This window comes from Notamacropus eugenii, chromosome 1 (genome assembly GCF_028372415.1).
Source record: "Notamacropus eugenii isolate mMacEug1 chromosome 1, mMacEug1.pri_v2, whole genome shotgun sequence".
NCBI classification, from domain to species: domain Eukaryota; kingdom Metazoa; phylum Chordata; class Mammalia; order Diprotodontia; family Macropodidae; genus Notamacropus; species Notamacropus eugenii.
The window spans coordinates 671,086,611-671,110,205 of NC_092872.1; the positions used below are offsets into that span (position 1 = coordinate 671,086,611).

Genomic DNA, 23,595 nt, shown 5'->3' on the forward strand with positions numbered 1-23,595 from the left:
AATACTACAGGTATTATTATCCCCATTTTATAAATGAGGAAATTGAGGCTCCACGGGGTTAGGTGACTTCAGTTATTAATTCAAGCAGCATTAATTAAGTAAGTGTCAGATATTGTTACCTCCCTGGAAAAGTTCAAGGTCTAATGGGAAAGACACTAAGCAAATAATGATGTACCAACAAGCTAGTAAGATCAGGGTCATTCAAATTCAAGTCTTGCCTGACTCTTAAACTGCTGTTTTCCCTACTTTATATTGCATCAGATTTTTTGAATGCCTACATTTTCACCTTGATTAAAAAACTTAAGTTTCATTGCCTTTGATTCCTAAGAAATTAGCATAGCCTCTAAGACTCTAAGCTCTAGTCAATCAAGAATGCTATGTAGTAAATAAAAACCTTCAATCAATCAAATACATTCATTATGCACCTACTATGGGCCAGGAATTGTATGATATAAAGACAAAAGTATAACGGTCCCTACCCTCAAGGAACTTGCAATCAAATACAGAAAATGGAATAGGCAACATAAAATGATATTTTAAAAAAAAAGCCATACAAGTTGACTTTAAGGGTGGGGAAGAAGTTTTGACTACTGTGGTGACCAGGAAAGACCTCTTGCAGAAATGACACTTGAACTGAGTCTTGAAGGAAACCAGTGTTTCAGAGGGCTAGAAGTGATGAGAAAGTTCATTCCAGGCATAGGGGACAGCTGGCCAGTACAAAGACATGGATAGAAGAGATAGGAAATAAAGTGCCCAGTGGTTGGTTGCACCAGCAACAAGGCCTGAATCATAAAATACACTGTGAGAAGTGCCAAGTCTAAAAAGGTAGGAGCCAGGTTGTAAAGAGCATTAAATGCCAAATAGAGTCATTGATCTTCGATATTGAAGGGGATGGAGAGTCACTGTAGTTAATCAAGTGGTAGGAAAATGTGGTCAGACTGTTACTTCAGGAAAATCACTTTGGCACATTGTGGAAGATGGATTTTGGAATAGGAAGGGACAAGAAGCATAGTGATCCATTAAAATATCAAAATAAAATACAGTTTAGGCAAGAAGTTATGAGAACTTAAGCCAGAATGATAGCTAAATAACTAAGAGGGACCTAGGTGAGTGATACTGAGGTAGAAGCAACACGTTTTGTTGATTGATTAGATATGTAGTGATTAAGAATTAAAATATGGAAAATGGTGCTGAGGTTATGAATATAGGTATTGGAAAGACAGTAGTACCCTTGGGAAATTCCAAACAAAAGTTGGTTTAGAGGTAAGGATAATGAGCTCTATTTTTTTATGTTTTGAGCTTGAGGCATTCAGAGGATGTGTGGTTCAAAATTTTTATAATACATAACAAACTCCCCTTTTCATATGCTATGGTTATCCAAACTGCCCCTGGTTCAGTTCATCATACATAGAATTCCATCTTACATCTCCATTCATTTGTTCTGGCTGTTTCCCATGCCTGAAATACACTCCTTCCTCATCTTTTCCCTTACAATGTTATGCTAGTGCCTCCTCACATCCTAATCACACTGAATTTATTTTGTAAATATTGGATGTAATACAGGTATGTATATATGTAAATGTAAAATCCCATAATAAAATGTAAGCTTCTTAAGTGCAGGGACTTTTTCACTTTTGTCTACATATTCTCAGGGCTCAGTCCAGTACTTGGAACATAGGAAGTGCTTGTTGATTGATTGTATGGTTATTTTTAAATCAGATTATTTGGGAGTATAAGATATTCTCTAGGTCACTGACAACTATGCCACACTTTTCATAATCATGCTTGTGACCATACATAATATTTCTGTTCAATGCATATTATTGATCAAATCAATTCATCACTAAGTTCTTACTATGTGAAAGGCCCATACTAGGAATATAAATACAAAAGTGAAACAGTCCTTCCTCTCAAAGTTCTGTCTTCTTTGACTGCTTATTATCCATGTCTAGTTTTTAATTTGCTTCTCATCCCCCCATAAGGAGATTCAAAAGTCAGATTTCCTTCAGAGATCTATCTATGCCCCCATTGCTTCAATCGTTTTGACCGAATTGATGAATCAGTTCAATTAAATACTTAGTCAATTAGTATCGGAGAAAATAACCTAGTCAATTAATCTGGAAGAATAAAAAAAAACCAACTTTGTACCTTTGCATTGCATTGAAGAAACAGAATTCTATAATAGGGTCCATTTTGAGGTAGAAGAGAAAATCTTCAAGGCAATGGAAGTCACAAAGTTTGTCTTAACATTTCTTGTGTCAAGCCAGGAAAAAAAAAACCTTCCTAAAATGGGAAATTGGCACTGCATGGTATCACATAATGTGCCCCTTGTAAATACATCTGTGAACATTACCTACTCTTTTAAATTGTGGAGGGGGGGGAAGGGGGCAGGGCTTACTCCTCTGGACATGAAAGAACTGATAAGTAAGAACTGCTACCTAAAATTGATTAAGAGGTCTTTGTTAATTAAGGTTCCTAATAATAGCTTTCTTGTGAATAAGGTGGGAAATTAGCACATAATTTAATGACTCCAACAGGGGCATTATCGATCTTCTTATTAATGATTTTGGAAAAATATCGTTATGCAAACTCCATCCATTCTAAGAATCTTTGCCAGTTACCCTTAAACATTTCTTTCCTATTCTGTTTTTTTCACTGAAAATGATTTCCACTATCAGTTTTCTAATAGTCTGTTCCTTCTTCAGGAGTATAATTATCTGAGCATACTGATGTTAAAGAATAACTTATATTGTACTGACAAAAATAATTTTAGATTTTCACTTCATCATACCCATCATATGGATGGATCCACGAAGCTAGATTTTTCACTGCTCATTAATAAATGAGGTCATTATAACTATGAAGAGAAAATTTCCTTTCAGATATATTTCTTACTATCAAGTAGATGAAATAATGCCTATTGTTTTGTTCCTTATTCTTCATTGTGAAAGATGGACTAATTTTTCAATGCATTATTGTATCCTCATTGGTTATGAATATACATGTTCTTACTAAGTAGAAGTTGACTTAGCTGGCTTTTGTGTTAACTCAAGGGGTAAGATCATTACCACTTGCTATATCACACTCCCTGCCTATCCTTTCTCTTGATAATCCAGTAGTGAGGGAGATGGCAGGACTGGGTATATCATATCAGGGAATGGAAGAATACAGAATCATCGTGAAGATAATGACAAATGACATGTATGTATCTCTTGAGAGTTTGCCTAGAGCTTTATGTATATCATCTCATTTAACTCTCGTAATCAACCCTGTGGGATTGTTACTATAGGTATCAATATACAATTTTCCATATGAGGACACTGAAGCTCAGAGAAGACACGTAATTTGTCCATAATCACACTACAACTGAGTGTTAGAGAGATCATCACAGGTTGAGAACTTGAAGAGACTATGGAGGTTTTCTAGTCCAATGGTTTCAGTTTCAAAAGAGGAAACTGAGGCCCTGAGGCAAAATGACATGCCCAAAGTCACTGAGGTAGAAACAGAGGTGGGTCTTCCTAACTCTAAATCCACATTCCATACACTATCATACATTATATCATGTAGACTCTCAAATGACTTACTGATCAATCATTCAATGTATGTCATAGTACCTTGTAAAAAAAAATCATTATTATCATCATTTCTATGAGTACCTAAGAGTTAAAAAAAAAAAGACTATATCTCATTATGTCAGTCTAATTCCAAGTAACCATGAAATTCCCTCTCAATAAATTCACCATTAAGCTAATTTGAATAGGGATTTGGCATATCCAACACCAGTTAACATTTTCTATATTTAGCTCTTTTTATGATTCTCGTTAACTTATCAAGAATGAGAAGGAACATACAAAAAATAAAAAGTAAGCTACATAAATTCTATAAAATTCACATAGCAACCTGGTAAGTTACATGAGGTTACCAGCATAAGTCCACTTGATTTGCACTGTCAGATTCTCTTCTGAAATGATTAACATCCCATTCTCCAAATTCAGTGTTTCATGAAGTATTTTAAATGTGTCTGCTCATGATGAACTCCAAGATTGATTTGGACAGGGTACTCCTGAATTTCTATAATCTATAGTAGGTAAATAGTTGTTTTTCTAGATGTACAGGATCCCCTCCAGGAGCCCACCCATGTTAACAAACTTTCAAGTACATAGAGTGACTTTGTGAGTTACCATATTGGGGGTGAACAAAAAAAATGGGTATATGATTATTTGTCACTAGCTAGCATTTGGTAATGATGTAAAAACTCAAAATTCCTCCCTTTCCTGAAGTATGTAAATATAGGCAAGGCTAGCATTTGGTAATGATGTAAAAACTCAAAATTCCTCCCTTTCCTGAAGTATGTAAATATAGGCAATCCCATGGACCCATGTTACTTTGCAATGGGGCAATCTAGATTGTGACATCTTGGGATTTACAGAAGCAATATGGTACAGTCAATAAGAAACAGGTTTCTGAATAAGGAAGTTTGTTAAAATTCTCACACGTTTATTGTGTGACCTTGTGCAAGTCACATATGCAACTAATTCTCTAAGACTGTAAACTTCAAAACAGTTGCCAATAGGCATTGGTAAAGGGAGTGTACCCACTGGGAACTCCCTACATTAACAAAGTCATAGATATGATCCACGCTACCCCCCATAAAAGCCGTGTGATTCATTGCATTTCAACCAACAATAATCACCTCATATGGGTGGGATACCATAATAAATGCTGAGGGAGATGTAAAGAAAAGCCCAGTCCCTGCCCTCAGAGACTTTATAATCTGGTAGAGGTTAAAAGTAGGCCCTGGTGGTCTTTTCCTTGGCATAGCCATGGGGTATATGGAGATGAATATGAGCAAATGTTACATATTTCTGCCATCCATTCTACCTGATCTATTCCCCTTCCCACCAGCCTTTTGGAAATCTTGTCAATTCAATACTGATAAATTAGTTGCTACTTGTAACTCTTGATTTGTTCGATGTGATATAATCAGAATCTGTGCTTTAGGGGGGAAAAAAGGAACACGAGTCCCTTCATTGGCTAGTCTGTATCAATCTCAAGGCTGCTGAAAAGCACTTTATTACCAGTGTAAAGACTTTAGGCTGACCTTTATATAATCCAAATATGTAAACAAAGAGTTTCTTCTCTGAAAAGTTGATCAGTGTATGTGGCTTTCTGACTTGACTTTCTTTTACTTCCGTTTCCTTAGTTTTCCAACTGAAGCTTTTTCTCTGAGTTATCACTGTGAATAAGTATGCAAATACAGATTAGAAATAGCTTCTAACCTGTTAACTTCTGGGCGGAACATTTTTAGCAATTACATTTACTTTCATCATTTAAAAGTTAAATGTAGGAGTGCTTTGTGTACCAGATACCCTTTGGTAGGATCTTAACTTCTTGGTTTGAGGTTAGAGCTAAAGTGTTTTGGTAGGAGCTTTAAAAAAGCTTTTAAATATCACTAAGAACCTCTGGGTTGGAGGACCTGTCCCTGAATACCATTGTTCCTAAAATGTCAAAGTTATAGTCTTTTCTCTGGTCAGAAGTAACTGAAATACAGGGAAAACCTAACAAAATGTACATGGGGTAGGGGGGCAGGGTAGGATGTAACAAATTATGCAGTTTGTAGCTATGATGCGTCAATTTGGACCACTCTCTCTGCAGTCCCAGGACCATCAAAGCTGAAATAATCAAGGCCAATAGCTAAGTCAGCAAGTTATTTGTAAAGTCAGAGAAACAAAATGTTTGGTTACAAATGATAAGGAAACTACCCTATTACTTTTCTAGGGAAAGGGCTTTGCTAGTTAACTAAATGAAAAGGGCTTTGAAAGCAAAATCAGAAAAATGTTTTCTTCTTCCTGGTGTGGAAATTGTGTTTGAAGTTGTCCCAGAGTCCACTCCTCTCCTCCCTTTAGTTAGTACTTCTGTGTTCTCTTATCAATAAAGGATTTAGTGACTCTCCATCAAGATGGTCTTTTCTGTGTTCTTCACACATGAAATTCTATCTCCTTTCTCCATTCCTGGACATTCCCCATGACTGGAACATATTCTCTCCTTGCTTCCACCTCAGAGAATATGAATCTTACTTCAAGTCACAGTTGATGTGTAACCTTCAACATAAAGGTTTTCTCTCCCCTACCCTTGACCGCACACACACTTTCAATGTTTCCCTTTCCTAGATATTTTTATTCCTTATATATTTTTGTGTTTGTATTTATTCTCTCTAGATGTATACATCTACATTTTATGTAAGGATATTTTGTGCGTGCGTGCATGTGTGTGTGTGTGTGTGTGTGTCTGTGTGTGTGTGTGTGAATGTAGTGGAGAGAAGGATGGAAGGTGGGGTAGTATTATGTAAGGAATAGGCAGAGAGCTAGCCTTGGTCCTGCTTCTAGCAATACTGTCTGTGTAGACTTAGTGCTCTAGGTAAAACTCTATAGGTTGCAAACAAAGAAATTCTCTTCTTTGGTAGTTCCTTTACCAAGTATTTCCCCAGAACCAGTGCAATCCCAATCTTATCCCCCTATGTATTGTCTCTCTCAACAGAATGTGAGCTGGAGAGTACAGATTATTTCATTTTTATCTCTGTAGTCCCAGCATCCAACATAGTTCCTTGTACATTATATATGCTTAATAAATACTTACACATTGATCGATACATGAGATGGTATTCTTTCAGCAATGATGGATTTATTTATACACTCAGCCAATCCTTCAGTATAACTAAATATTTTAAAGAGAAATGTTTTAGGGTTCTGGATTAATTATGGATACTTGGGTGGAAGTTCTTGATAGTTAGCATTGTACTTTCAGGCCATGGATTCTCATTTCAAAGAGCCAACTTCATAGGGTTGTATTTTCTTTGCCACTTCTTTTCGTCTATTTCAGCAATTAATCAGTCAGGTATTACATCTTAAAGACTGGACCAGAGGGAAAGGCATCTGAAAAATGGTGAAGCTAGTGGGTTTGGATTTAAATCAATAAATTCTCGTCACTCTTTTCTGCCCTCTTCTAAATGAATAACCTTAATTTGGCAAGAGGTAAACGAAATTCCAACAAGTGAATGTTGATCACAGGATCACTATGATCTTTGAAAATCTGATGAAATTGAGTATGATTTTTTTTCTAGGTCACAGGGAAAAAAAGTTAAATGCTTTGTTTTTCCTGCTCTCTTTTGACTGTGAATTTCAGGTCCCAGCTTAGTCAATGGCTCATGTTAGAATATTTTACAGAATAAATGTGTTTCCTTCCTCTACTTCATATGAGTTCTGGTTGTGAATTCCACTTCTCTGCTTTTCCTACTTCTCATTTTTGATCACAAATCTTATTCCCTCTTCTCCTCTATTAATTAGGACTGATCACCCTAACTTTTATCTATTGTTTAATTAAAGTGCCAGAGCAACGGAGCCACTTGGCCATATCCTATTGGTATTACCTTGATGGTCTTAAGGAACCAATAGACAACAGTATAATTTTTCAGTTATTCTCTGCTTGAACCTAAAGTCTGTTAACTTTTCTGTCCTTTTTGTGTTTCCTCTCCTCCTTCTATCCTTTTCTCCTTGTTCGTCAATCTTTATTCTTCTCTGTTTCAGCAAAACAATATCAGTCAAGGTAATTGATGATGAGGAATATGAGAAAAACAAGACCTTCTTCCTTGAGATTGGAGAGCCCCGACTGGTGGAGATGAGTGAGAAGAAAGGTGGGGGAGATGCTCCAAAGATGAGCCCAAACTGCCTGTGCCTGTTTATACTACACTTGGACTCCCAGCACTGTTCAAAACATTACTTACAAGGCACACATCCCTCCACCTATGTAACAGGGCATGAGCTTTCCAACAGTAATCCAATAATTTTTCTGCTCTCTTATGGACTAAAAGGTCCCTGTGATCCCACAATTCTCCAATCTTGGATCGCAACACAGGATTGTGTGAACCCTGTGATCTACAGGGAAGTATTGTTAGTCTTTGATTCAATAACTCTATCCATTTTGGAATGAGATACAGAGCCACAAAAGTTTAATCTGCTGAAATAAACATATTAGGGAAAAGTATCCTAATGCTCTTGAGTGTAAGGATACTGAACAGTAGAAACCAAAGTTAATTTGCCTCTCTCCAGGGACATCATTCATGGGACTAGATGGGGCCAGAACCTTACTATCTATCATGCCCTTTTACATATTTAATGGGGGTGGATGTGATGCAACAATCTCCTTCCATAACATCACAGTGACATCGAGCTTGGTGGACACCTAAAGCATGAGCGTGTGAATCCAACCATTGTTTTGCCTTTGTCTTGTGTTCCCACAGGAAGATCATTACCCTTAGAATATTTGACCGTGAGGAATATGAGAAAGAGTGCAGTTTCTCCCTTGTGCTTGAGGAACCAATATGGATAAGAAGAGGAATGAAAGGTGTGAGAGTATACCAAGATATACCAGCGAGAAATTGTACTCTCTCTCTCCGTATCTCCTTACTCTCACGCTTAACTCTCTTCTCCCCCTTTGGCTACCAAATACTTTACTTTGTCTCCTTAAAAGCTTTAGCAGTTTTGAGTTTCTTTTTCTAACTCCCCAGTGCATCAGTCATTGACCACTAAATAAGCTGGTGGTAGAATACCAACTAACCCAGATTATAACTACATGCAAAAAACTTCATGAAATGGAAGTCATTTCATTAGTCAGAAAACTTAATAAAATAGTTTAAAAGATATTCATCTTGATGTTTGATTCCCACTGTCTAATATAGTTTAATGTAGTCCTATTAATAAAGAGAAACAACATGAGACAGTAGGACTCAGTGGATAGGGAGCTGGCTACAAAGCCAGAAGGGTCTCAATTCAGATCCCATCTTAGAAGTCTAGTAGCTGTGTGATGCCAGTGCCCTAAGCCACCCAGTGCTTTAGACAACTCCCTAAAAATATAAATTGTGGAGAATTTTCCATTGATGGAGTGGTCTCACCTAGGAGTTTCCTATCCAAATGAAATCACAGGCTTAGTCCCTATCCCTAATAAGAACAACAATCATTACAGTAGACATTTAGAAAGCAGTTTACAATTAACAAAATTTTTTACAAAATATTATATATATATTTTTATCTTGTTTGATCCTCCCAACCTAAAGAAGTAGTTTTTCAGGTACTATTATCTCTATATTAAATGAGATAACACACTTAGCACAGTATCTGACACATAGTGGGTACTTAACAAATTCTTATTCTTTTCTTCCTTTCCCTGAGAAACCAGAAAACCATAAACCAGAAACCAGAAACCTGAGATGCAGTATGATTTGAGCAAAATGATATATGTAGGAAGTGGGAGAGCTGGGAACTAAACTCAAGCCTTTTGATCATCAATCTAGTGCTTTCTCCATTATGCCTCAGCTGGCCAAGTGTGATAGCACATACCTGTAATCTCTGTTACTGAGGAAGCTGTGGCTGGTGGATTGTTTTAGTTCAGGAATATGCATGCTTTCCTAAGTATGCTTTTCTTCAAAAATGGAGCTACTAACAAAGGACAAAGAAATTTAGATGTAGTTGGCCTAACATTAGGAGACAGCATGGTTTAATGGAAAGACCTCATAACTCAAGAGTAAGAGGTACTAGGAAGGCTGATAACAATCAGAGATCTGCACAATCTGACACCAGTAAGGTAAACCTCCAGGAGCAGAGGTCTACCAGCTGCCAAAGGATGGACTAACTGGCCCAGGGCAGAAGTGGAGCAGGTCAAAGTTTCCACACCAGTCAGCAGTGGGACCACGCCCACGAGTGTCTACTGCACTTCCAACAGGTGTGAGATAGGGACGCTCAGGCTGAAACAAACCTATTATGATACGAAAGAAAAATGTTTACCCTAGTAAATTCTGACTTCATAGACTTTGTAATTTAAAAAACAGTAAATTGATAATAAAGACAAGGTAAAGACTATTGACAACACATGAATCTAGGGCAACAAAATAGCTAATTTCAAGAATCTTGCATTTGAGATTCGCTTTAGGGAGCTAGAAGCAAACAGATAAAAAGTAAGAAGAGGAAAATTCTTTAAAAGTGAATGTGACAGAGTATTATATCAGAGCTCGATATCTCTTTTATGTTACCAGATTCAACACAGAAGGTTTGCTAGTATCTGAAACCATGGCCAAACGTCATTTTGTTAATAGAATATGTATGTTCCTTCAGCAGAGATTTAACTGTTGAAAAATTGTTGCTTTTTACACTATTTAGTAGAATTGAAATTAACGCAACATTAATGTGGTATTGAAGGACTACACAACTGAGTCACTTTTTTAAAAACTACATGTAGAGGAAATCAACTACCTTTGTGTGTTCAGTCTTCTGTCTCTTTCCTGATGGTCTAAATTTTCTAGAAGGAAGACAAATTGGCCATGAAAGTATGCTCACAAACACACACACAAACACATACACAAATACATACACACACACACATACACACACACTGCAACATCCTACTAGAATTTTCTTGCAACAGTATTAAAGCAACCGATTCTCATGACTATCAAATCCAGATCCCAGAGCTAGTGCTGGTGCAGTTATTATATTCATTCAAATTTTCGCATAAGATTTGATTTCTTTACCCTCTGCCCTAATTATTTTGAGTTGCCAGACCTAAAGATCAGAACCAGCTTGTGGAGTTTCATGCTTAATGAACAAAATCCATGGAATTTTTGTTGAATTTAATCTGGCTAATTCATTTGATAATGTAGGCTACCTTTATATAATCCTAGGTTGCCTTGAAGTCATTAGTAATTTTCAGTTATTAACTATTAAATATAAGTTATGTGTCATATAAGAAGTGTAGATCATCTACTACAATACTCTCATTTAATAAGTGAGGAAACTGAGGCTCATAAAACCAGATGTACTGTTTTATGCTTTTGAAAAGGAATTTCAAATGAATAGCTCTAAGTCAAATGACCTTTAAAAACCAAGCTCTAATTGGAATGCTAAATATCCAAATAAGTATGTTTTCCATTCAAAATGGAGCTATGACTGAAAATCCCAGAGATTTAGATACAGTTAGACTAACACTGGGAGACAGTATGGTACAGTGGAAAGATCTCCTAGCTCTAGAGTAAGAGGTGCTAGGCTCAAATACTGCCTGTGTGATCCTAAGCAGTAACTAACTTAACCTCTTGGTACCTCAGTTTCATTTGATCTATAAATGAGAAGACTGGATTAGGGGGCCATTGAAGTCCCTTCCAGCTCTAAATCTAAGATCATATATCTGTTAAAATATATTTCTTTGTCTAATGATGGAACTTCAATAAAAAAGAATTAATGATTATATATGCATATATTTACATAAATACATATTATACGCATGAATATTACTTTTCAAATAATCAATTGATAGGAGAAAAAACACTTATTAAGTGCCTACTGCATGTCAGGTACTATGCTAAGCACTTTGTAAATTTTATCTCATTTGATCCTCACCAATCCTAGGAGGTAAATTCTATCATTATCCTCATTTTATAATTGAGGAAACTGAGGTAAACACAGGTTTACCCAGATAGTAAGTAGACAAAACCAGATTTTGACTCAGGTTTTCTTGACTCCAGGCTCAGTGCTCTATCCTTTGTGCCACCCAGGTGTGCTGTGAAGTAAATAGCACAAGTATTATCACCCCATTTTATAGATGAATATAATTAGATCTAGAACTGGAAATACCTCACCAAGTCTGACCTCTTCATTTTATATATGAGGAAAATGAGGCCTATGACGGTTGAATGACTTGCCCAAAGCCATAAAGATAATAAATGTCATGCCTTTTCTTCTTGTACCTCATCTAACTATAAGCCAGTATGGCAACCAGGGTCTTCAGTAAGTACCACTGTTGAGATCAGAGAGATTAAGTTGGCTAAGGTACGTTGGAAAGAGCATTGGACTCAGAGTACAAAGACCAGTGTTCAATTTAGGACTACGCCACTTTCTAGATATGTGACCCAGTTTATCAAAATTCCCAGAGCCTCAGTTTTCTCATGCATGAAAATTAGGTGATCTTCAATATGCCTCCCAGAATCATGTGCCATAAAAGTTGGAAGAGAACTCCTATCAGAAGTGGGGAACCTGCGGCCTCGAAGCCACATGTGGCTTTCTAGTTCCTCAGCCACGATCTTTTGTCTGAGTCCAAGTTTTACAGAACAAATCCTTTTATTAAGGAGATTTGTTCTGTGAAGTCTGGATTCAGTCAAAGGGCCATGCTTGAGGACCTAGAGGATCACATGTAGCCTCAAGGCCATAGGTTCTCCACCCCTGTAATGTAGATTATGGAATTCCCACTCTTTTTGTTTTAAAAAATGATCAATTGAGATCTAGAGTGGTAATATGACTTCTAAGAAGTTACACAAGTTTTAAAATTCAGAGCCAGGATTGCAATTTGAGTCAGCTGACCTCAGCCCCACTGGCTTCTCTATTGGACTCTTCTGCCTCCCACCACTGACATTGCATGATTCTGATGTTAGTCCTGTGTTACAAAAACAAAAAGTGTCATAGCCATGGTTGGAAGCAAAATCGAACCCCAAATTTAGTGTTCTTTCTTCTACCCCACCCTCAGCTATACATTAGACCTGAGGAAACAGATCATTGAAAAAGTCATACTGTATTCTTACAAAGACATAGTCAATATAATTTCAGCAGATTGTTTCATTTTCATAAAGGAAGAATCCCCCCGCATCTGAATATATGCCTTCACTGAACCATCTTTAAACTGAAGGAAGAAAGTCTTGGACTAATTAATATATTTTATTTGTCCATTAAGAAAACAATGCTATATAAAAGCAAATTAAAATTCATTCATGGTATCTTCCAATTATCATATCTGCCATGTGGATTCATGGTACTACCAACATAATTAGTAAATGGAACACAGTTGAGAAAGTCATTGTATATTCTCTCCAACATCCCTCATCAAGCAATGTTGACATATTTAATCTCATGGCTTAAAATAAAAATAAAATTTAACTTCTGTGTTGACTCCGGGATTGAGGTATAAATACCAAGAGGCAATAAAATCATTGTTCTAAAATTTTGGTGGCAATGGACATGTACTGAAGTCCTTTTTAAGCTCCCTTTGGGATGTTAGAAAAGTCAAACATAATGACCAATAAATGAGTTTTACTTCCTTAACTTACAAACTGAAAGGATTTTTACTTTGTAAATGCAATAAAAGTAAAATCTCCACATAGTCTAAATTCAGGATCAACAATCCATCTCAAGCCAGACAGCAAAGGACACATTCCCATGAATCTTTTTTCTTGTTTCCAGAGAATGGGACACACCTAATTCTTGAGATCTTACCTGATTTAGAACTCCCACCTATAGTTTTTTTTTTTTTACCAATTCCACGCAATATTCAGATTTGCCTAATAAAATCTATTTAAGAATATGCATATGAGCCTATGCCAATATATAAAAATATATGATATGTAAATAGAAGAGGGAATCTAAGTATATCTACATATGTAGACATGTAGACACACATGTGTGTTTTTGTATTACACATGTATAGAAAGGCACTCTGCTTAGGGACCATAGGTTGGAAATTTTTCCCTGTACCAGGATGCCTTATGGTACTCTGAATTGTGAGCAGTGACTTTTCTAGCCCTCTAACCAGATCTGTCTGGATTTCTTTCTGTGGATATTCCTTTTTTATTTTCATTATTCATTTTTTCTCTTATTCTGTGTTTGTCTTTGTCTGTTTCCTTCACAGCCCTGTTGTTGAATGAGCTTGGTAAGCATTTCATTTCTTGCTGTTCTCCATTTCTCCAGGTTTTTCTTTCCATACGTGTGTGTGTGTAATGTCTGTGTCTGTATGTCAAAGAATTTTGCAAATTGTCTAACTTTTATTTTGGAGCCATTGATTTCCTACAAAATTGTTGCTTTAAGACATATATTAGTCCAATTAGTCTATTTTTTCCTGATGTCCACTCATTGGTGGTCTATTTTCATTGTAAAGATGAACTATCTTACAGATGAATGATTTCTGATGTATACATGTGAACTAAGTTTATTATGATTTTGAATTTAGTCACACTAATACTTAAAAGTCATGGAATTCATATTTTAACAAGTGATTTCCCATATTTTAAAATGTAATTTATTTAGAAAATGTTTCATTGTTTGGGTGGGTAGCTAGGAAATGTGATGTTAAATGGGTTTGATATATCTGATATACTTCGAATAAGTCATAATTGATACTCTTTTCTCTCTTTTTTTTTTTGTTTTTAGGTGGTTTCACTATAACAGGTATGGGATTTTAAAAGTCTAATGCCATCAGATTTCTCTTTGATCACACCATGGTATTTATTCATTGTGTTTCATCATGCTTCTTCTTTTCTCTTCCTCAATTTGCTTAAGGGAAATCCCGCTATGGTAAGGAAAATACCAAATGTTCTTTTTATTCCTGTATACACTAAATATCACACAAAACAAAACTAGGCCTTGTATAACATGGATTAACTCAAATTTATGGAAATAATGTAGTACTGATTTTACTTATAATATCACATGCATCATTTACATCAGAAAGCAGTTTTATTTTTCAAGTGAAAACTTAATTAACAAGCTAATGTTTCACATGTCAATGTAATTGACAGGTATTTGCTGAGAGATTTGTCTGTGCATGTCACTGTGTAGTATGCTGTAGGAGGCACAAAGTATGTATTTCAGTAATAACAGTCTGAGAGAAATGTAAGGTTTATAAAGCATACTCCCTAAAATACTTGAGGTTGGTAGATATATAACAGTGTCTCTATCCTCAGAGATACAATGTCTTACAGGACTTGTATTGGGTTAGCTTTAGAGCCCATCGAGTCCATAATTCTTTTGCTAACAAATATTCCATGGGACCCCCACACTAGGCAAAGGTTTAGTTGTTCTCTCCAAGATCAGTCACTATTACACAAGGCAAACTATTCTATTTTCATACGGTTCTGAGAATTACAAAGTTCTTTATTATATTTAACCAAAATATGCCTCCCTGTACCTTCCATCTTCTGGTCCTCCTATCCTTTGCACAAATTATGTCTATTGATCTAGATGTTCTCTTCCACATACCGTTCAAATTACAAGGTGTCCCACCGTGACACTGACAAATTTAATAAGTCTTTTATGTGTCTATCCAAGTCTTTAACAATAAATATGATGGCAGTTGGAACAGTTCAACAATTGTCTCTAATTTTTTCAGTACCCTAGTATTTTTTTTAAAAAAAAATAAAGTCACTTAAAACATTAGATACTTTCTTATTCTTCTTTATCTCTTTTGGATTATAGTTCCCTCTTACCATACTCATTTGGCTTCTTCCAATCTTATGTTTATTTTACTTGATGGAGAAACAAAGGAGTTTATTATTTTTTCTTCTGTCTTTTGGTGATATACCATATGCCCTACCAAACAGAATTACTTTTAGCCTATATTTTTTGTTTTAATTGTTTAAGAGCTCTTTTTATTATCCTTCTCAATTCCTAAGGTTCAACTCATCCTAAACTGGCTGTTCTCCACAGTTTTCTTATATATTCTTGCTACACCTCTCCTTATTTGTCTCTCCTTTCATCTTTTTTATATGTCATTTTAAGATTCTACCCCTTCTGAGAGCTCTCTATGCAGGCCCACAGTTTTTTTTCCTATATCTCTCACTTTTAATATGGACCATTTGTGACTATATTGCTTAATTTTCAATTTTTTAAGTCTGTCATCCTTCTTTAGGTGAATTTCCTTTTAACTTTTTGATAGAATGTCACTTTCTCTCAGGATTCACAGAATTAAGACCAAAGTCACAAATGCCTTCATTGCTTTTTCAACCTTCTGAGAGATTAAATGCATGTAGTTAGAAGAAAAGAAGGAAATCCTACGCCCTCTGGTCTTCCCCAGCCATCCCTCAACACTACCCAACCTCTAGATTACCCAAGCCCATTATTACTTTTCTATATATTGACTTCATGTAACCCAACTCTGCCTTTGAAAGTCCCTTCTCCAAATAAAACTTGGTTTGTTTTTTTTTTATCATTCTCTTGACTACACCTTGAGAAAAGCTTCTAAGAATTGTAAGATATCTTTAATTCCACAACCAACATTATGTCTTGAGAGAGCTTTTCTTCCAAGTCAGTTTGTGGCAAGGGTTGCAGAAAAGGATGATTATAGCCTTGAATTTTTACCCACAACACCCCTATGGAAATATGCCATAGCATATGAAATTCTGATTTACAAAAGAAATGTAGGGAAATTAAAAGAAAATTACTTCTTCCATAGTGCAACTCCAAAAATTCATTGCTTTCATTAAATATAGACATAAAGGACTAGTGGCACTTTTGGAACTGCCAATTCTGTATCCAGGCATCTTGCGCTTTGTCTCACTAGAAGGCACCCAATTAACACACCATGGTTCCCAACACATACCATCAGCAGCACTGTTCACCACTCCAGCTCTACCTCCACCCCTATGTAGTTCACATATAATCAGTTCCCATTCCCAAAGTATGGAAAATGTCCATTTTGCTGAAAACCAGCCACTTTTTCAGAGTAGAAAGGTCTTTTACTTTGAAGCACCAGCTACATCTGACAAATGATTGTAAGTGCACATATTAACAAAGAAAAAGAGAGGAAAGAAGAGAGGTTGGAGGGAGGGAGGAGAATAAACTAAACAAACAAACAAAAAAAAACAACTTAGAGATTTTTTGTACAATCAATTGTTTATATTTTTATGATCTAAGAAAGAAATCAAGCATCTATGATCAAAATAAAAGAAGCAATTTCAATTAGTGGTGTTAAATATGTGGGCTATGAGCCACATGTGGCCTACAATATTCCTCTGTATAGCTCAACCAGATTAAAATATAACTGGGAAATATTTCATAAAATACATAAAAATACAATAAAGCATAGGTAATATTACATTTAAAAGCTTAGTCTATATGTGGCTTAAGGACACCCATATGTATGGGTTAATTGCTCCTCTTTCTATTTAAGTTTGTCGCTAGTAGCTTAAATTTCTGTAATTAATGACTTTTATATAATAATCATGATATAGGAATGTGATATCATATAGGTAGACATATAATATTCATAATATAAAAGGGAAATACATTTATAGTACGGTTTCTATATCTAATATTGGAAATGGATTATCCAGTTATAGCAAAACACTCTCGTGAGAAGCTATCAACACTCTAGGATGAATATTTGGGGCTACTACTCAGTTCACCTGACAGCAGCAATACCTGGGGACTTGCACGTCAATGCAAACCCTAGCTACAGTTAATTCATGGTGATGGCCCCTTACAAATCTTGGGGCTCAGCAGAATTTCTCTAGCAATTTCAAACCATTTGCATTCACAAAGGAAATGCCAATTTAGAACCAACAACTTTAAAGACCTGGGTACTCTCAAAGAGTCACCTAGAGATGGACCCTTGGCCTTCCCCTAGAGAATAGTGAAACGTGGTGGAATTCATTGAGCCATTTTTTCACCGTCTCAAGGGAGACATGATTTTTAAAAAGTTCCCTCTATAGTAGCTTTGATTAGAATAAATCACTAAGCATTTATTAGGTACCTACTGTAGGTCACACCCTATGCTAAGTGCTGAGGATGTGAAAACAGAAGTACACTAACTGTTCCTGCCTTCAAGGAGCTTACAAAATTAGAATATAAAACATAAATAGAATGAGTACAAGGTAATGAGTGAGGAGAAACTTCATACAGGAGACAGCATCTAAGCTGAGCTGTGAGGGGAACAAGACCGTAAGACATAAATATAAGAGAGAAATGCATTCAGGCTTGGGTGATGGCTTGTACAAAATCACAGAGATAGGACACTGACCATTGTGTGAGAGAATCTGTAAGTAGGCCGGTTTGATGGACCTGAGAACTGAATGAAGGATAGCAGCATATATATAATAAGACTAGAAAGGAAGGTCAGAACCAGATTATAAAGGGCTTTCCATGCCAAGCAGAGGTATTTGATTTAATCCTAAAGGTAAGGTAAAACACCAAAGCTTGGACTGAAGTGAAAAATAACACATGCATGTGTGCATCTTGTATGGGAAATTTGGTTTACTAACTCCACCAAGAAGTTTCAGAACCAAATCGACGTGATCCGTCCTGCTGATTTTCTGCCAATCCTTTCATTAGGCCAACCTGTCTTCAGGAAAGTCCATGCTAGAGAGCATCCAATTCCCTCTACTGTAATCAACATTGCAGGTACTTATTTCATCACGGTCGCCTCAAAAACCACAATTTAATTCATCGAGAGCTAAAAGCTTTCAAGTGTACTTTATGCACAGCTATCAGTTCCTATAGGTTGGCCACTGCTGATTGTTAATTGTTAATACTACATCAGTGAGAAACAGAGCTGTACTGCTCTGACGACTCCCCTGGAGCTGCAAGGAGAGGGGAGAGCTGTAGGTAGTGAAAAGAGTATGCGAAATTCAATATAACTGTAACTATTTGTGCACAGGTATATGTGTATTTATTGTTGTTGTTCAGTCTTTTCAGTTGTGTCCAACTCTCCATGACCCTTTTTGGGGTTTTCTTGGCAGAGATATGGAGTGGTTTGCCATTTTCTTCTCCAGCTCATTTTACAGATGAGAAAATTGAACCAAACAGGGTTAAGTGACTTGCCCAAGTCACATAGCCAATTAAGTGTCTTAAGCTGGATTTGAACTCAGGTCCTCCTGATTCTAGACCCAGTACTCTATCCACTCAGCCTCTAGCCACACACACACACACACACACACACACACACACACACACACACACACATATAATTATACACATAATTGTGTGTGTGTGTATATATATATATATAAGTGTATATATATGTATAGATATATATAAAATAACCTTGTCAAAGGAGCATAGAAAGCATTACTCAGTTTCCATAAAACTACTAAAGTTTCAAACTATTTCTGCCTCTTAAATTCCTCGATTTTCTAAGATCTCTCAAATATTTCTTCACCAAAAAAAACTTTTCATCTCAAGTAACAGAGGCATTCTTTAAAAAGCAAAGCAAGGAGACCTATTATCCTTAACTTTCTGCCACAGAGTAATCACAAAATAGCAGAGCTAAACAAACGCGAGAGGTCAGTATTACTAACTTTTCATTTTATCAATAAGGAACTTAAGAAGAACTAAGTTCAAGTCTCACCTTGACATTTATTTAATCTGCCTACCTTAATATTTCACTAAAATGGGGATGATAATAGCTTGCATCATTAGTGATTGGTTAATTACTCAGAAAGAAAAGGGGACTGTTTTTACCTGTTTTGCTCATATTCCCATGAATATTTACTTTCAAAACAGATGCTAATTGTTTATCTGAATGTCAAATGATATTGTTTGACTAAGGAACAACTATTTAGTGATTTAAACCCAAATGCCCAAAAAACCAAACAAATAAAAGTTAGTTTTAAAAATATGTGCTATATATAGTATTGAACAACTCCCTGCAGTTTTAGAGACTGAAGCATACCATATTGATGTTGCAAGAACAAGAAAATGAAACTTGACCTTGAACAACACAGGTGAATTGTTGGTTTGGATTTTAGTGCTTGGGGTGAGTAAAGACTGCAAGTACACAAAAACTTGAAGGCAGTAAGCTGAATCCATTGGCCCATCCATAAGTAAAAGTTTTATATGTAATACAAATGGTTTACATGCACACAAATACATTAATAGAAGCAAAGTCTCACATCGGAAGATTCATTCCATGAAAAATGTCAAGAGTCTATCACCTAATTGCTTTTCAACAATGAACATTTATCATATACCTACTATGTGCCAGGAACTGTGGCTGATGTCAGGGATATAGGGGGCCCCAAAGAAAGGCAAAAACTTTCCCTGCTCTCAAGGAGCTCATATCACCATAGCTGTATTCTGTGAGCAGTAGAAGCTTAGGTTTTTCTGACCACTTTTTCCCCCAGCTATTGCAATATATTTGCAAATATGACTGACTGTCTCTATAACTTTTATGACACTCTTGTCAAATGATAAATGCTCTTTAGTGGGATGATGGAAAGGGCTCACGTTTTGAACATAAGAGCTGGGTTTAAATCCCCATTCTGGCATTTATTATCTGTGTGACTTTTAGTTCCCTGGACCTTAGTTTCCCTGTGGCAAAATGAAGAGGTTAGACTAGATGACCTCCAAGGTTTCACCCAGCTCTAAATTTCTGTTCTTTTAATGATCATATTTAGTAAAGGGAAGAAAATATGCCCCCAAAATAACAGGTTTTCCAAGGTCACATGGTAATTTAAATTATACACTCAAATTGATCAAGAGATACTGAGTGCCAATACTGTGCACAGCTCTGAACTCCATTTAATCACCAAATATGTATTCATAAAGCATCTAATGTGTGTCAGTGCACACTGGAGACAAAAAAAACAGTGTTTGCTTTCAATGAGTTTTCATTCTATTGGGGGAAAGAATATGTAAATATATAAGTATATAGAGAATAATAAAATAGTAATCTGAGGTAAGGGAAGACACTAGCAGCTGGGGGGAGATTATATAGGAAGTGGCACTTGACATAAGCTTTAAAGGAATCAAGGGATTATATCAAGGAGGGCATTCTAGGTATGAGGTATAGCTTCTGAAAGGGTGAAGAAATGGGAAATGGAATGTCATCTTTTTCCTGAAGGTCAATATTATTTGACTGTAGAGTATGTGAAGAGGGGTAATATATAACAGCTAGAAAAGTAGGTTTGAGGCAGTTTTTGAAGACCTTTAAATGGCTACCAAAGGGCTTTTCTTTGATCCTAGAGGCAATGACTCACTGAAATTTATTGAGGAGAGATGTGACACAGAACTGTGCTTTAGGACACCACTTTTGTCAGTGTGTGGAGCTGGATCAAACAGAAAAGAAACTTCAGGCAAGAAGGCCAATTTGGATGCTGTTGAAGTAGTCCAAATGATAGGTGATAAGGGATTGAAATAGGCTAGTAGTCATCTGAGTAGAATCCAGAGGATTTAGCAACTAATTGGATATATGGGGTAAGGGAGAGAGAGGATTGGAAGCTGATTCCTAGGCTGTGAAACTGGGTGAGTAGTAGGATAATGTGGTCTTCAACAAAAACAGAGAAATTTGTAAGAGCTGAAGGTTTGGGGACAAAGATGATTAGTTCTGTTTTGGACATGTCCAATTTACAGGATATTCAGTTTGAGATGTCCAATAGGTAGTTGACATTACAGGATTAGTAGTCATGAGAGATAAGTATGCTGGATATATACCTTTGAGCATTATTTGCATGAAGATAATGAAACCAATAGCAACTGTTAAAGTCACAAGAATATAGAGAGGAGAGAAAAGTACCTAGGACAGAGCCTTGTCAATGCCCCCATACTAGGACATGTGACATGGATGAGGGAATGTACAGCAAAAAAGATGGAGAAGGAACAGTCAGAGAGGTAGAGATCCAATCAATTCATCCACAAGCATTTATTTAATGCCTGCTTTATAACCAAGAGAGAACAATATCACAGAAACCCATAGGAGAGAGAATATCTAGGAGAAGGTGGTGTTCAACCATGTCAGATGCTACAGAGAGTTCAAGAAGAATCACAATCGAGAAAAGGGTTTGGCAACTAAGAATTTTTTGGTAACATCAAAGAAAACAGTTTCAGTTGAGAAAGGAGGTCACAAAACAGATTGTAAAGAATTGAGAAGAAAACAAAAGGACAAGCAGAGGCAAAGGATTTGGACAGGTTGTTAAAAGTATAAGACAGACTGGTGTTGCCCTTAAGAAATACTGCCCAGATGGAAGTAAGACATGCATTAAGCAGTATGGGGCAGCTAGGTGGCACAGATAGAGCCCAGGACTTGGAAACAGAAAGATGTGAGTTCAAATTTAGACTCAACCACTTACTAGCTGTATGACCCAGGGCAAGTCACTTAAGTGTGTTTGCCTCAGTTTCCTCATCTGTAAAATAAACCAGATAAACAAATGGCAAAACCCTCTAATATCTTTGCCAAGAAAACCCCAAATGGGGTCACAAAGAGTTGGACACAACTGAAAAATACCTGAAAAAGAAAGGCAACTAAACAATGCAGTGTCATGATGGAGAAGTGTTCAACAAGATTAGAAAAATAAGAACTAAAGAAGAGAATAAGCCCATTTTCAGTAGGTTTGGGTAACAGAGACTCCATTGAAGAAGTGGAAATTAGATGCTGAAGATGAAAAAAGAGAAGGAAACTGGTAATGGCAAAGTCAGGGAGTCAAAAGTGTAAGGCATGACTAGGAGAATAGTGCAACCAGGGATAGAAACACATTGTCTTTCTTCTGGCACAGTACAAAATCCATTAAACAACATTTTTCTAATATCATTCACTAGAGTAGACAGCACTATACTCAGTGCAAATATTATACAGGGTGGTCCTTTAGAAAACATCTGGAAAATTGCAGAAGAGTTTCTATGACAGGGCTCATATTAAGCATCCTCACATAACGGCCCCACCTTTCAAATCAGAATCTCAAGGATGACCCTTCTTCCTCCAAGGGAAGAAATCAAGAAGCAGTGCATACAGTGATGGGGAGAATGATATTCTGAATTGAGATTTAGAATACATGGGTTTGAATATTCCTCTGCTGTTTACTGTGTAACTTTAGACAAGTCATTTAACTTCTCTAGCCTCACTTTACTCAGCTGTAAAGTGAGGGGTTAGCTAGATGATTTCTGAGATCCCTTCCAGATTTAATTCTGGGAGCTCCACATTTTTCCACTTTTCAGCAAACATAATTCATTAACTTGCCATGAAGAATCATACTATTGATGTGTGATTAAATATGTCATTATTGCCATAGTTACACAGAACAAAATAATGAAAATTGAAAATCTCTTTTTATATTATCACTTTAATCTCTGCCTTTACTAAGATGTACATGCGTCTTCTTTAAACATCCCCTTTCTGGGTTCCCAGTTCCCATAAAACTCTTCTCTCTCCTTCTTGCCTCCCATTAAAGTCCAATAGCAGGAGGCCCTTGGTCATTTATCTTCTAGTTGCAGTCTAATTTCTTTGGAGCTCTTATCCTGAGTAATTTAAAGATTTGTTTAAAAATCCTTTCAGCAAGGCATGCCTATATATTCTTCTTAAGACTCATTTACATGCTTATTTTTTACTTTCACTTCCCATTTTGTTTTGTCACTTGATATACTTTTTTCCTAAAATGGTGAACATGTTTTTTATTCCATCTGCCTCTTGGAATCATTGCCAGCCTTGTACCTGAAGCCTGTTTTCATCTGGAAGTGATTGGCCTGGACTTATGTCCTAGGTACTCCATTTGGGAACCAAAAAAAGTTAAAACTCAGTGAAATGCACCTCCAAGTGAAACTGAAGGCCTCTCAATAGAAAGGAGTACTGAAAGAATTCTAGATGTTTTACCTAAATAGAAAAGGACAAAGATATTCATCATGTGTAGCCCTAGGCAAGAAGCTGTTTTCTTTCAAAAATATCAACTCTTGATAGGCTCCCACTGAAAGGCTATTTGACTGGAGCAAGTGAGACCAACACAGATCATGATTTCCCTGAGTTTCACATGCTGCCTGACATAGCCCAAGAATATTTTCAGTTTCCACCTTTATTCACAGGAAGTGGATA

General features: G+C 36.4%; 1 protein-coding gene across 10 annotated transcripts in view; it reads left to right on the forward strand.

Moving 5' to 3' along the window:
- Nucleotides 1-23,595, forward strand: part of SLC8A1 (solute carrier family 8 member A1) — a 471,207-nt gene that overhangs the window by 388,305 nt on the left and 59,307 nt on the right. For 2 of the 10 annotated variants that reach the window (XM_072635790.1, XM_072635789.1), the window contains exons 3-7: nt 7,584-7,690; nt 13,717-13,737; nt 14,235-14,252; nt 14,364-14,378; nt 18,132-18,200. In XM_072635790.1, coding sequence (XP_072491891.1) covers nt 7,584-7,690; nt 13,717-13,737; nt 14,235-14,252; nt 14,364-14,378; nt 18,132-18,200 — 230 coding nt within the window. Of the gene's footprint in view, nt 1-7,583; nt 7,691-8,296; nt 8,401-13,716; nt 13,738-14,234; nt 14,253-14,363; nt 14,379-18,131; nt 18,201-23,595 lie in introns of all 10 variants that reach the window. The other 8 variants (XM_072635791.1, XM_072635794.1, XM_072635795.1 and 5 more) reach the window with 8 other exon arrangements.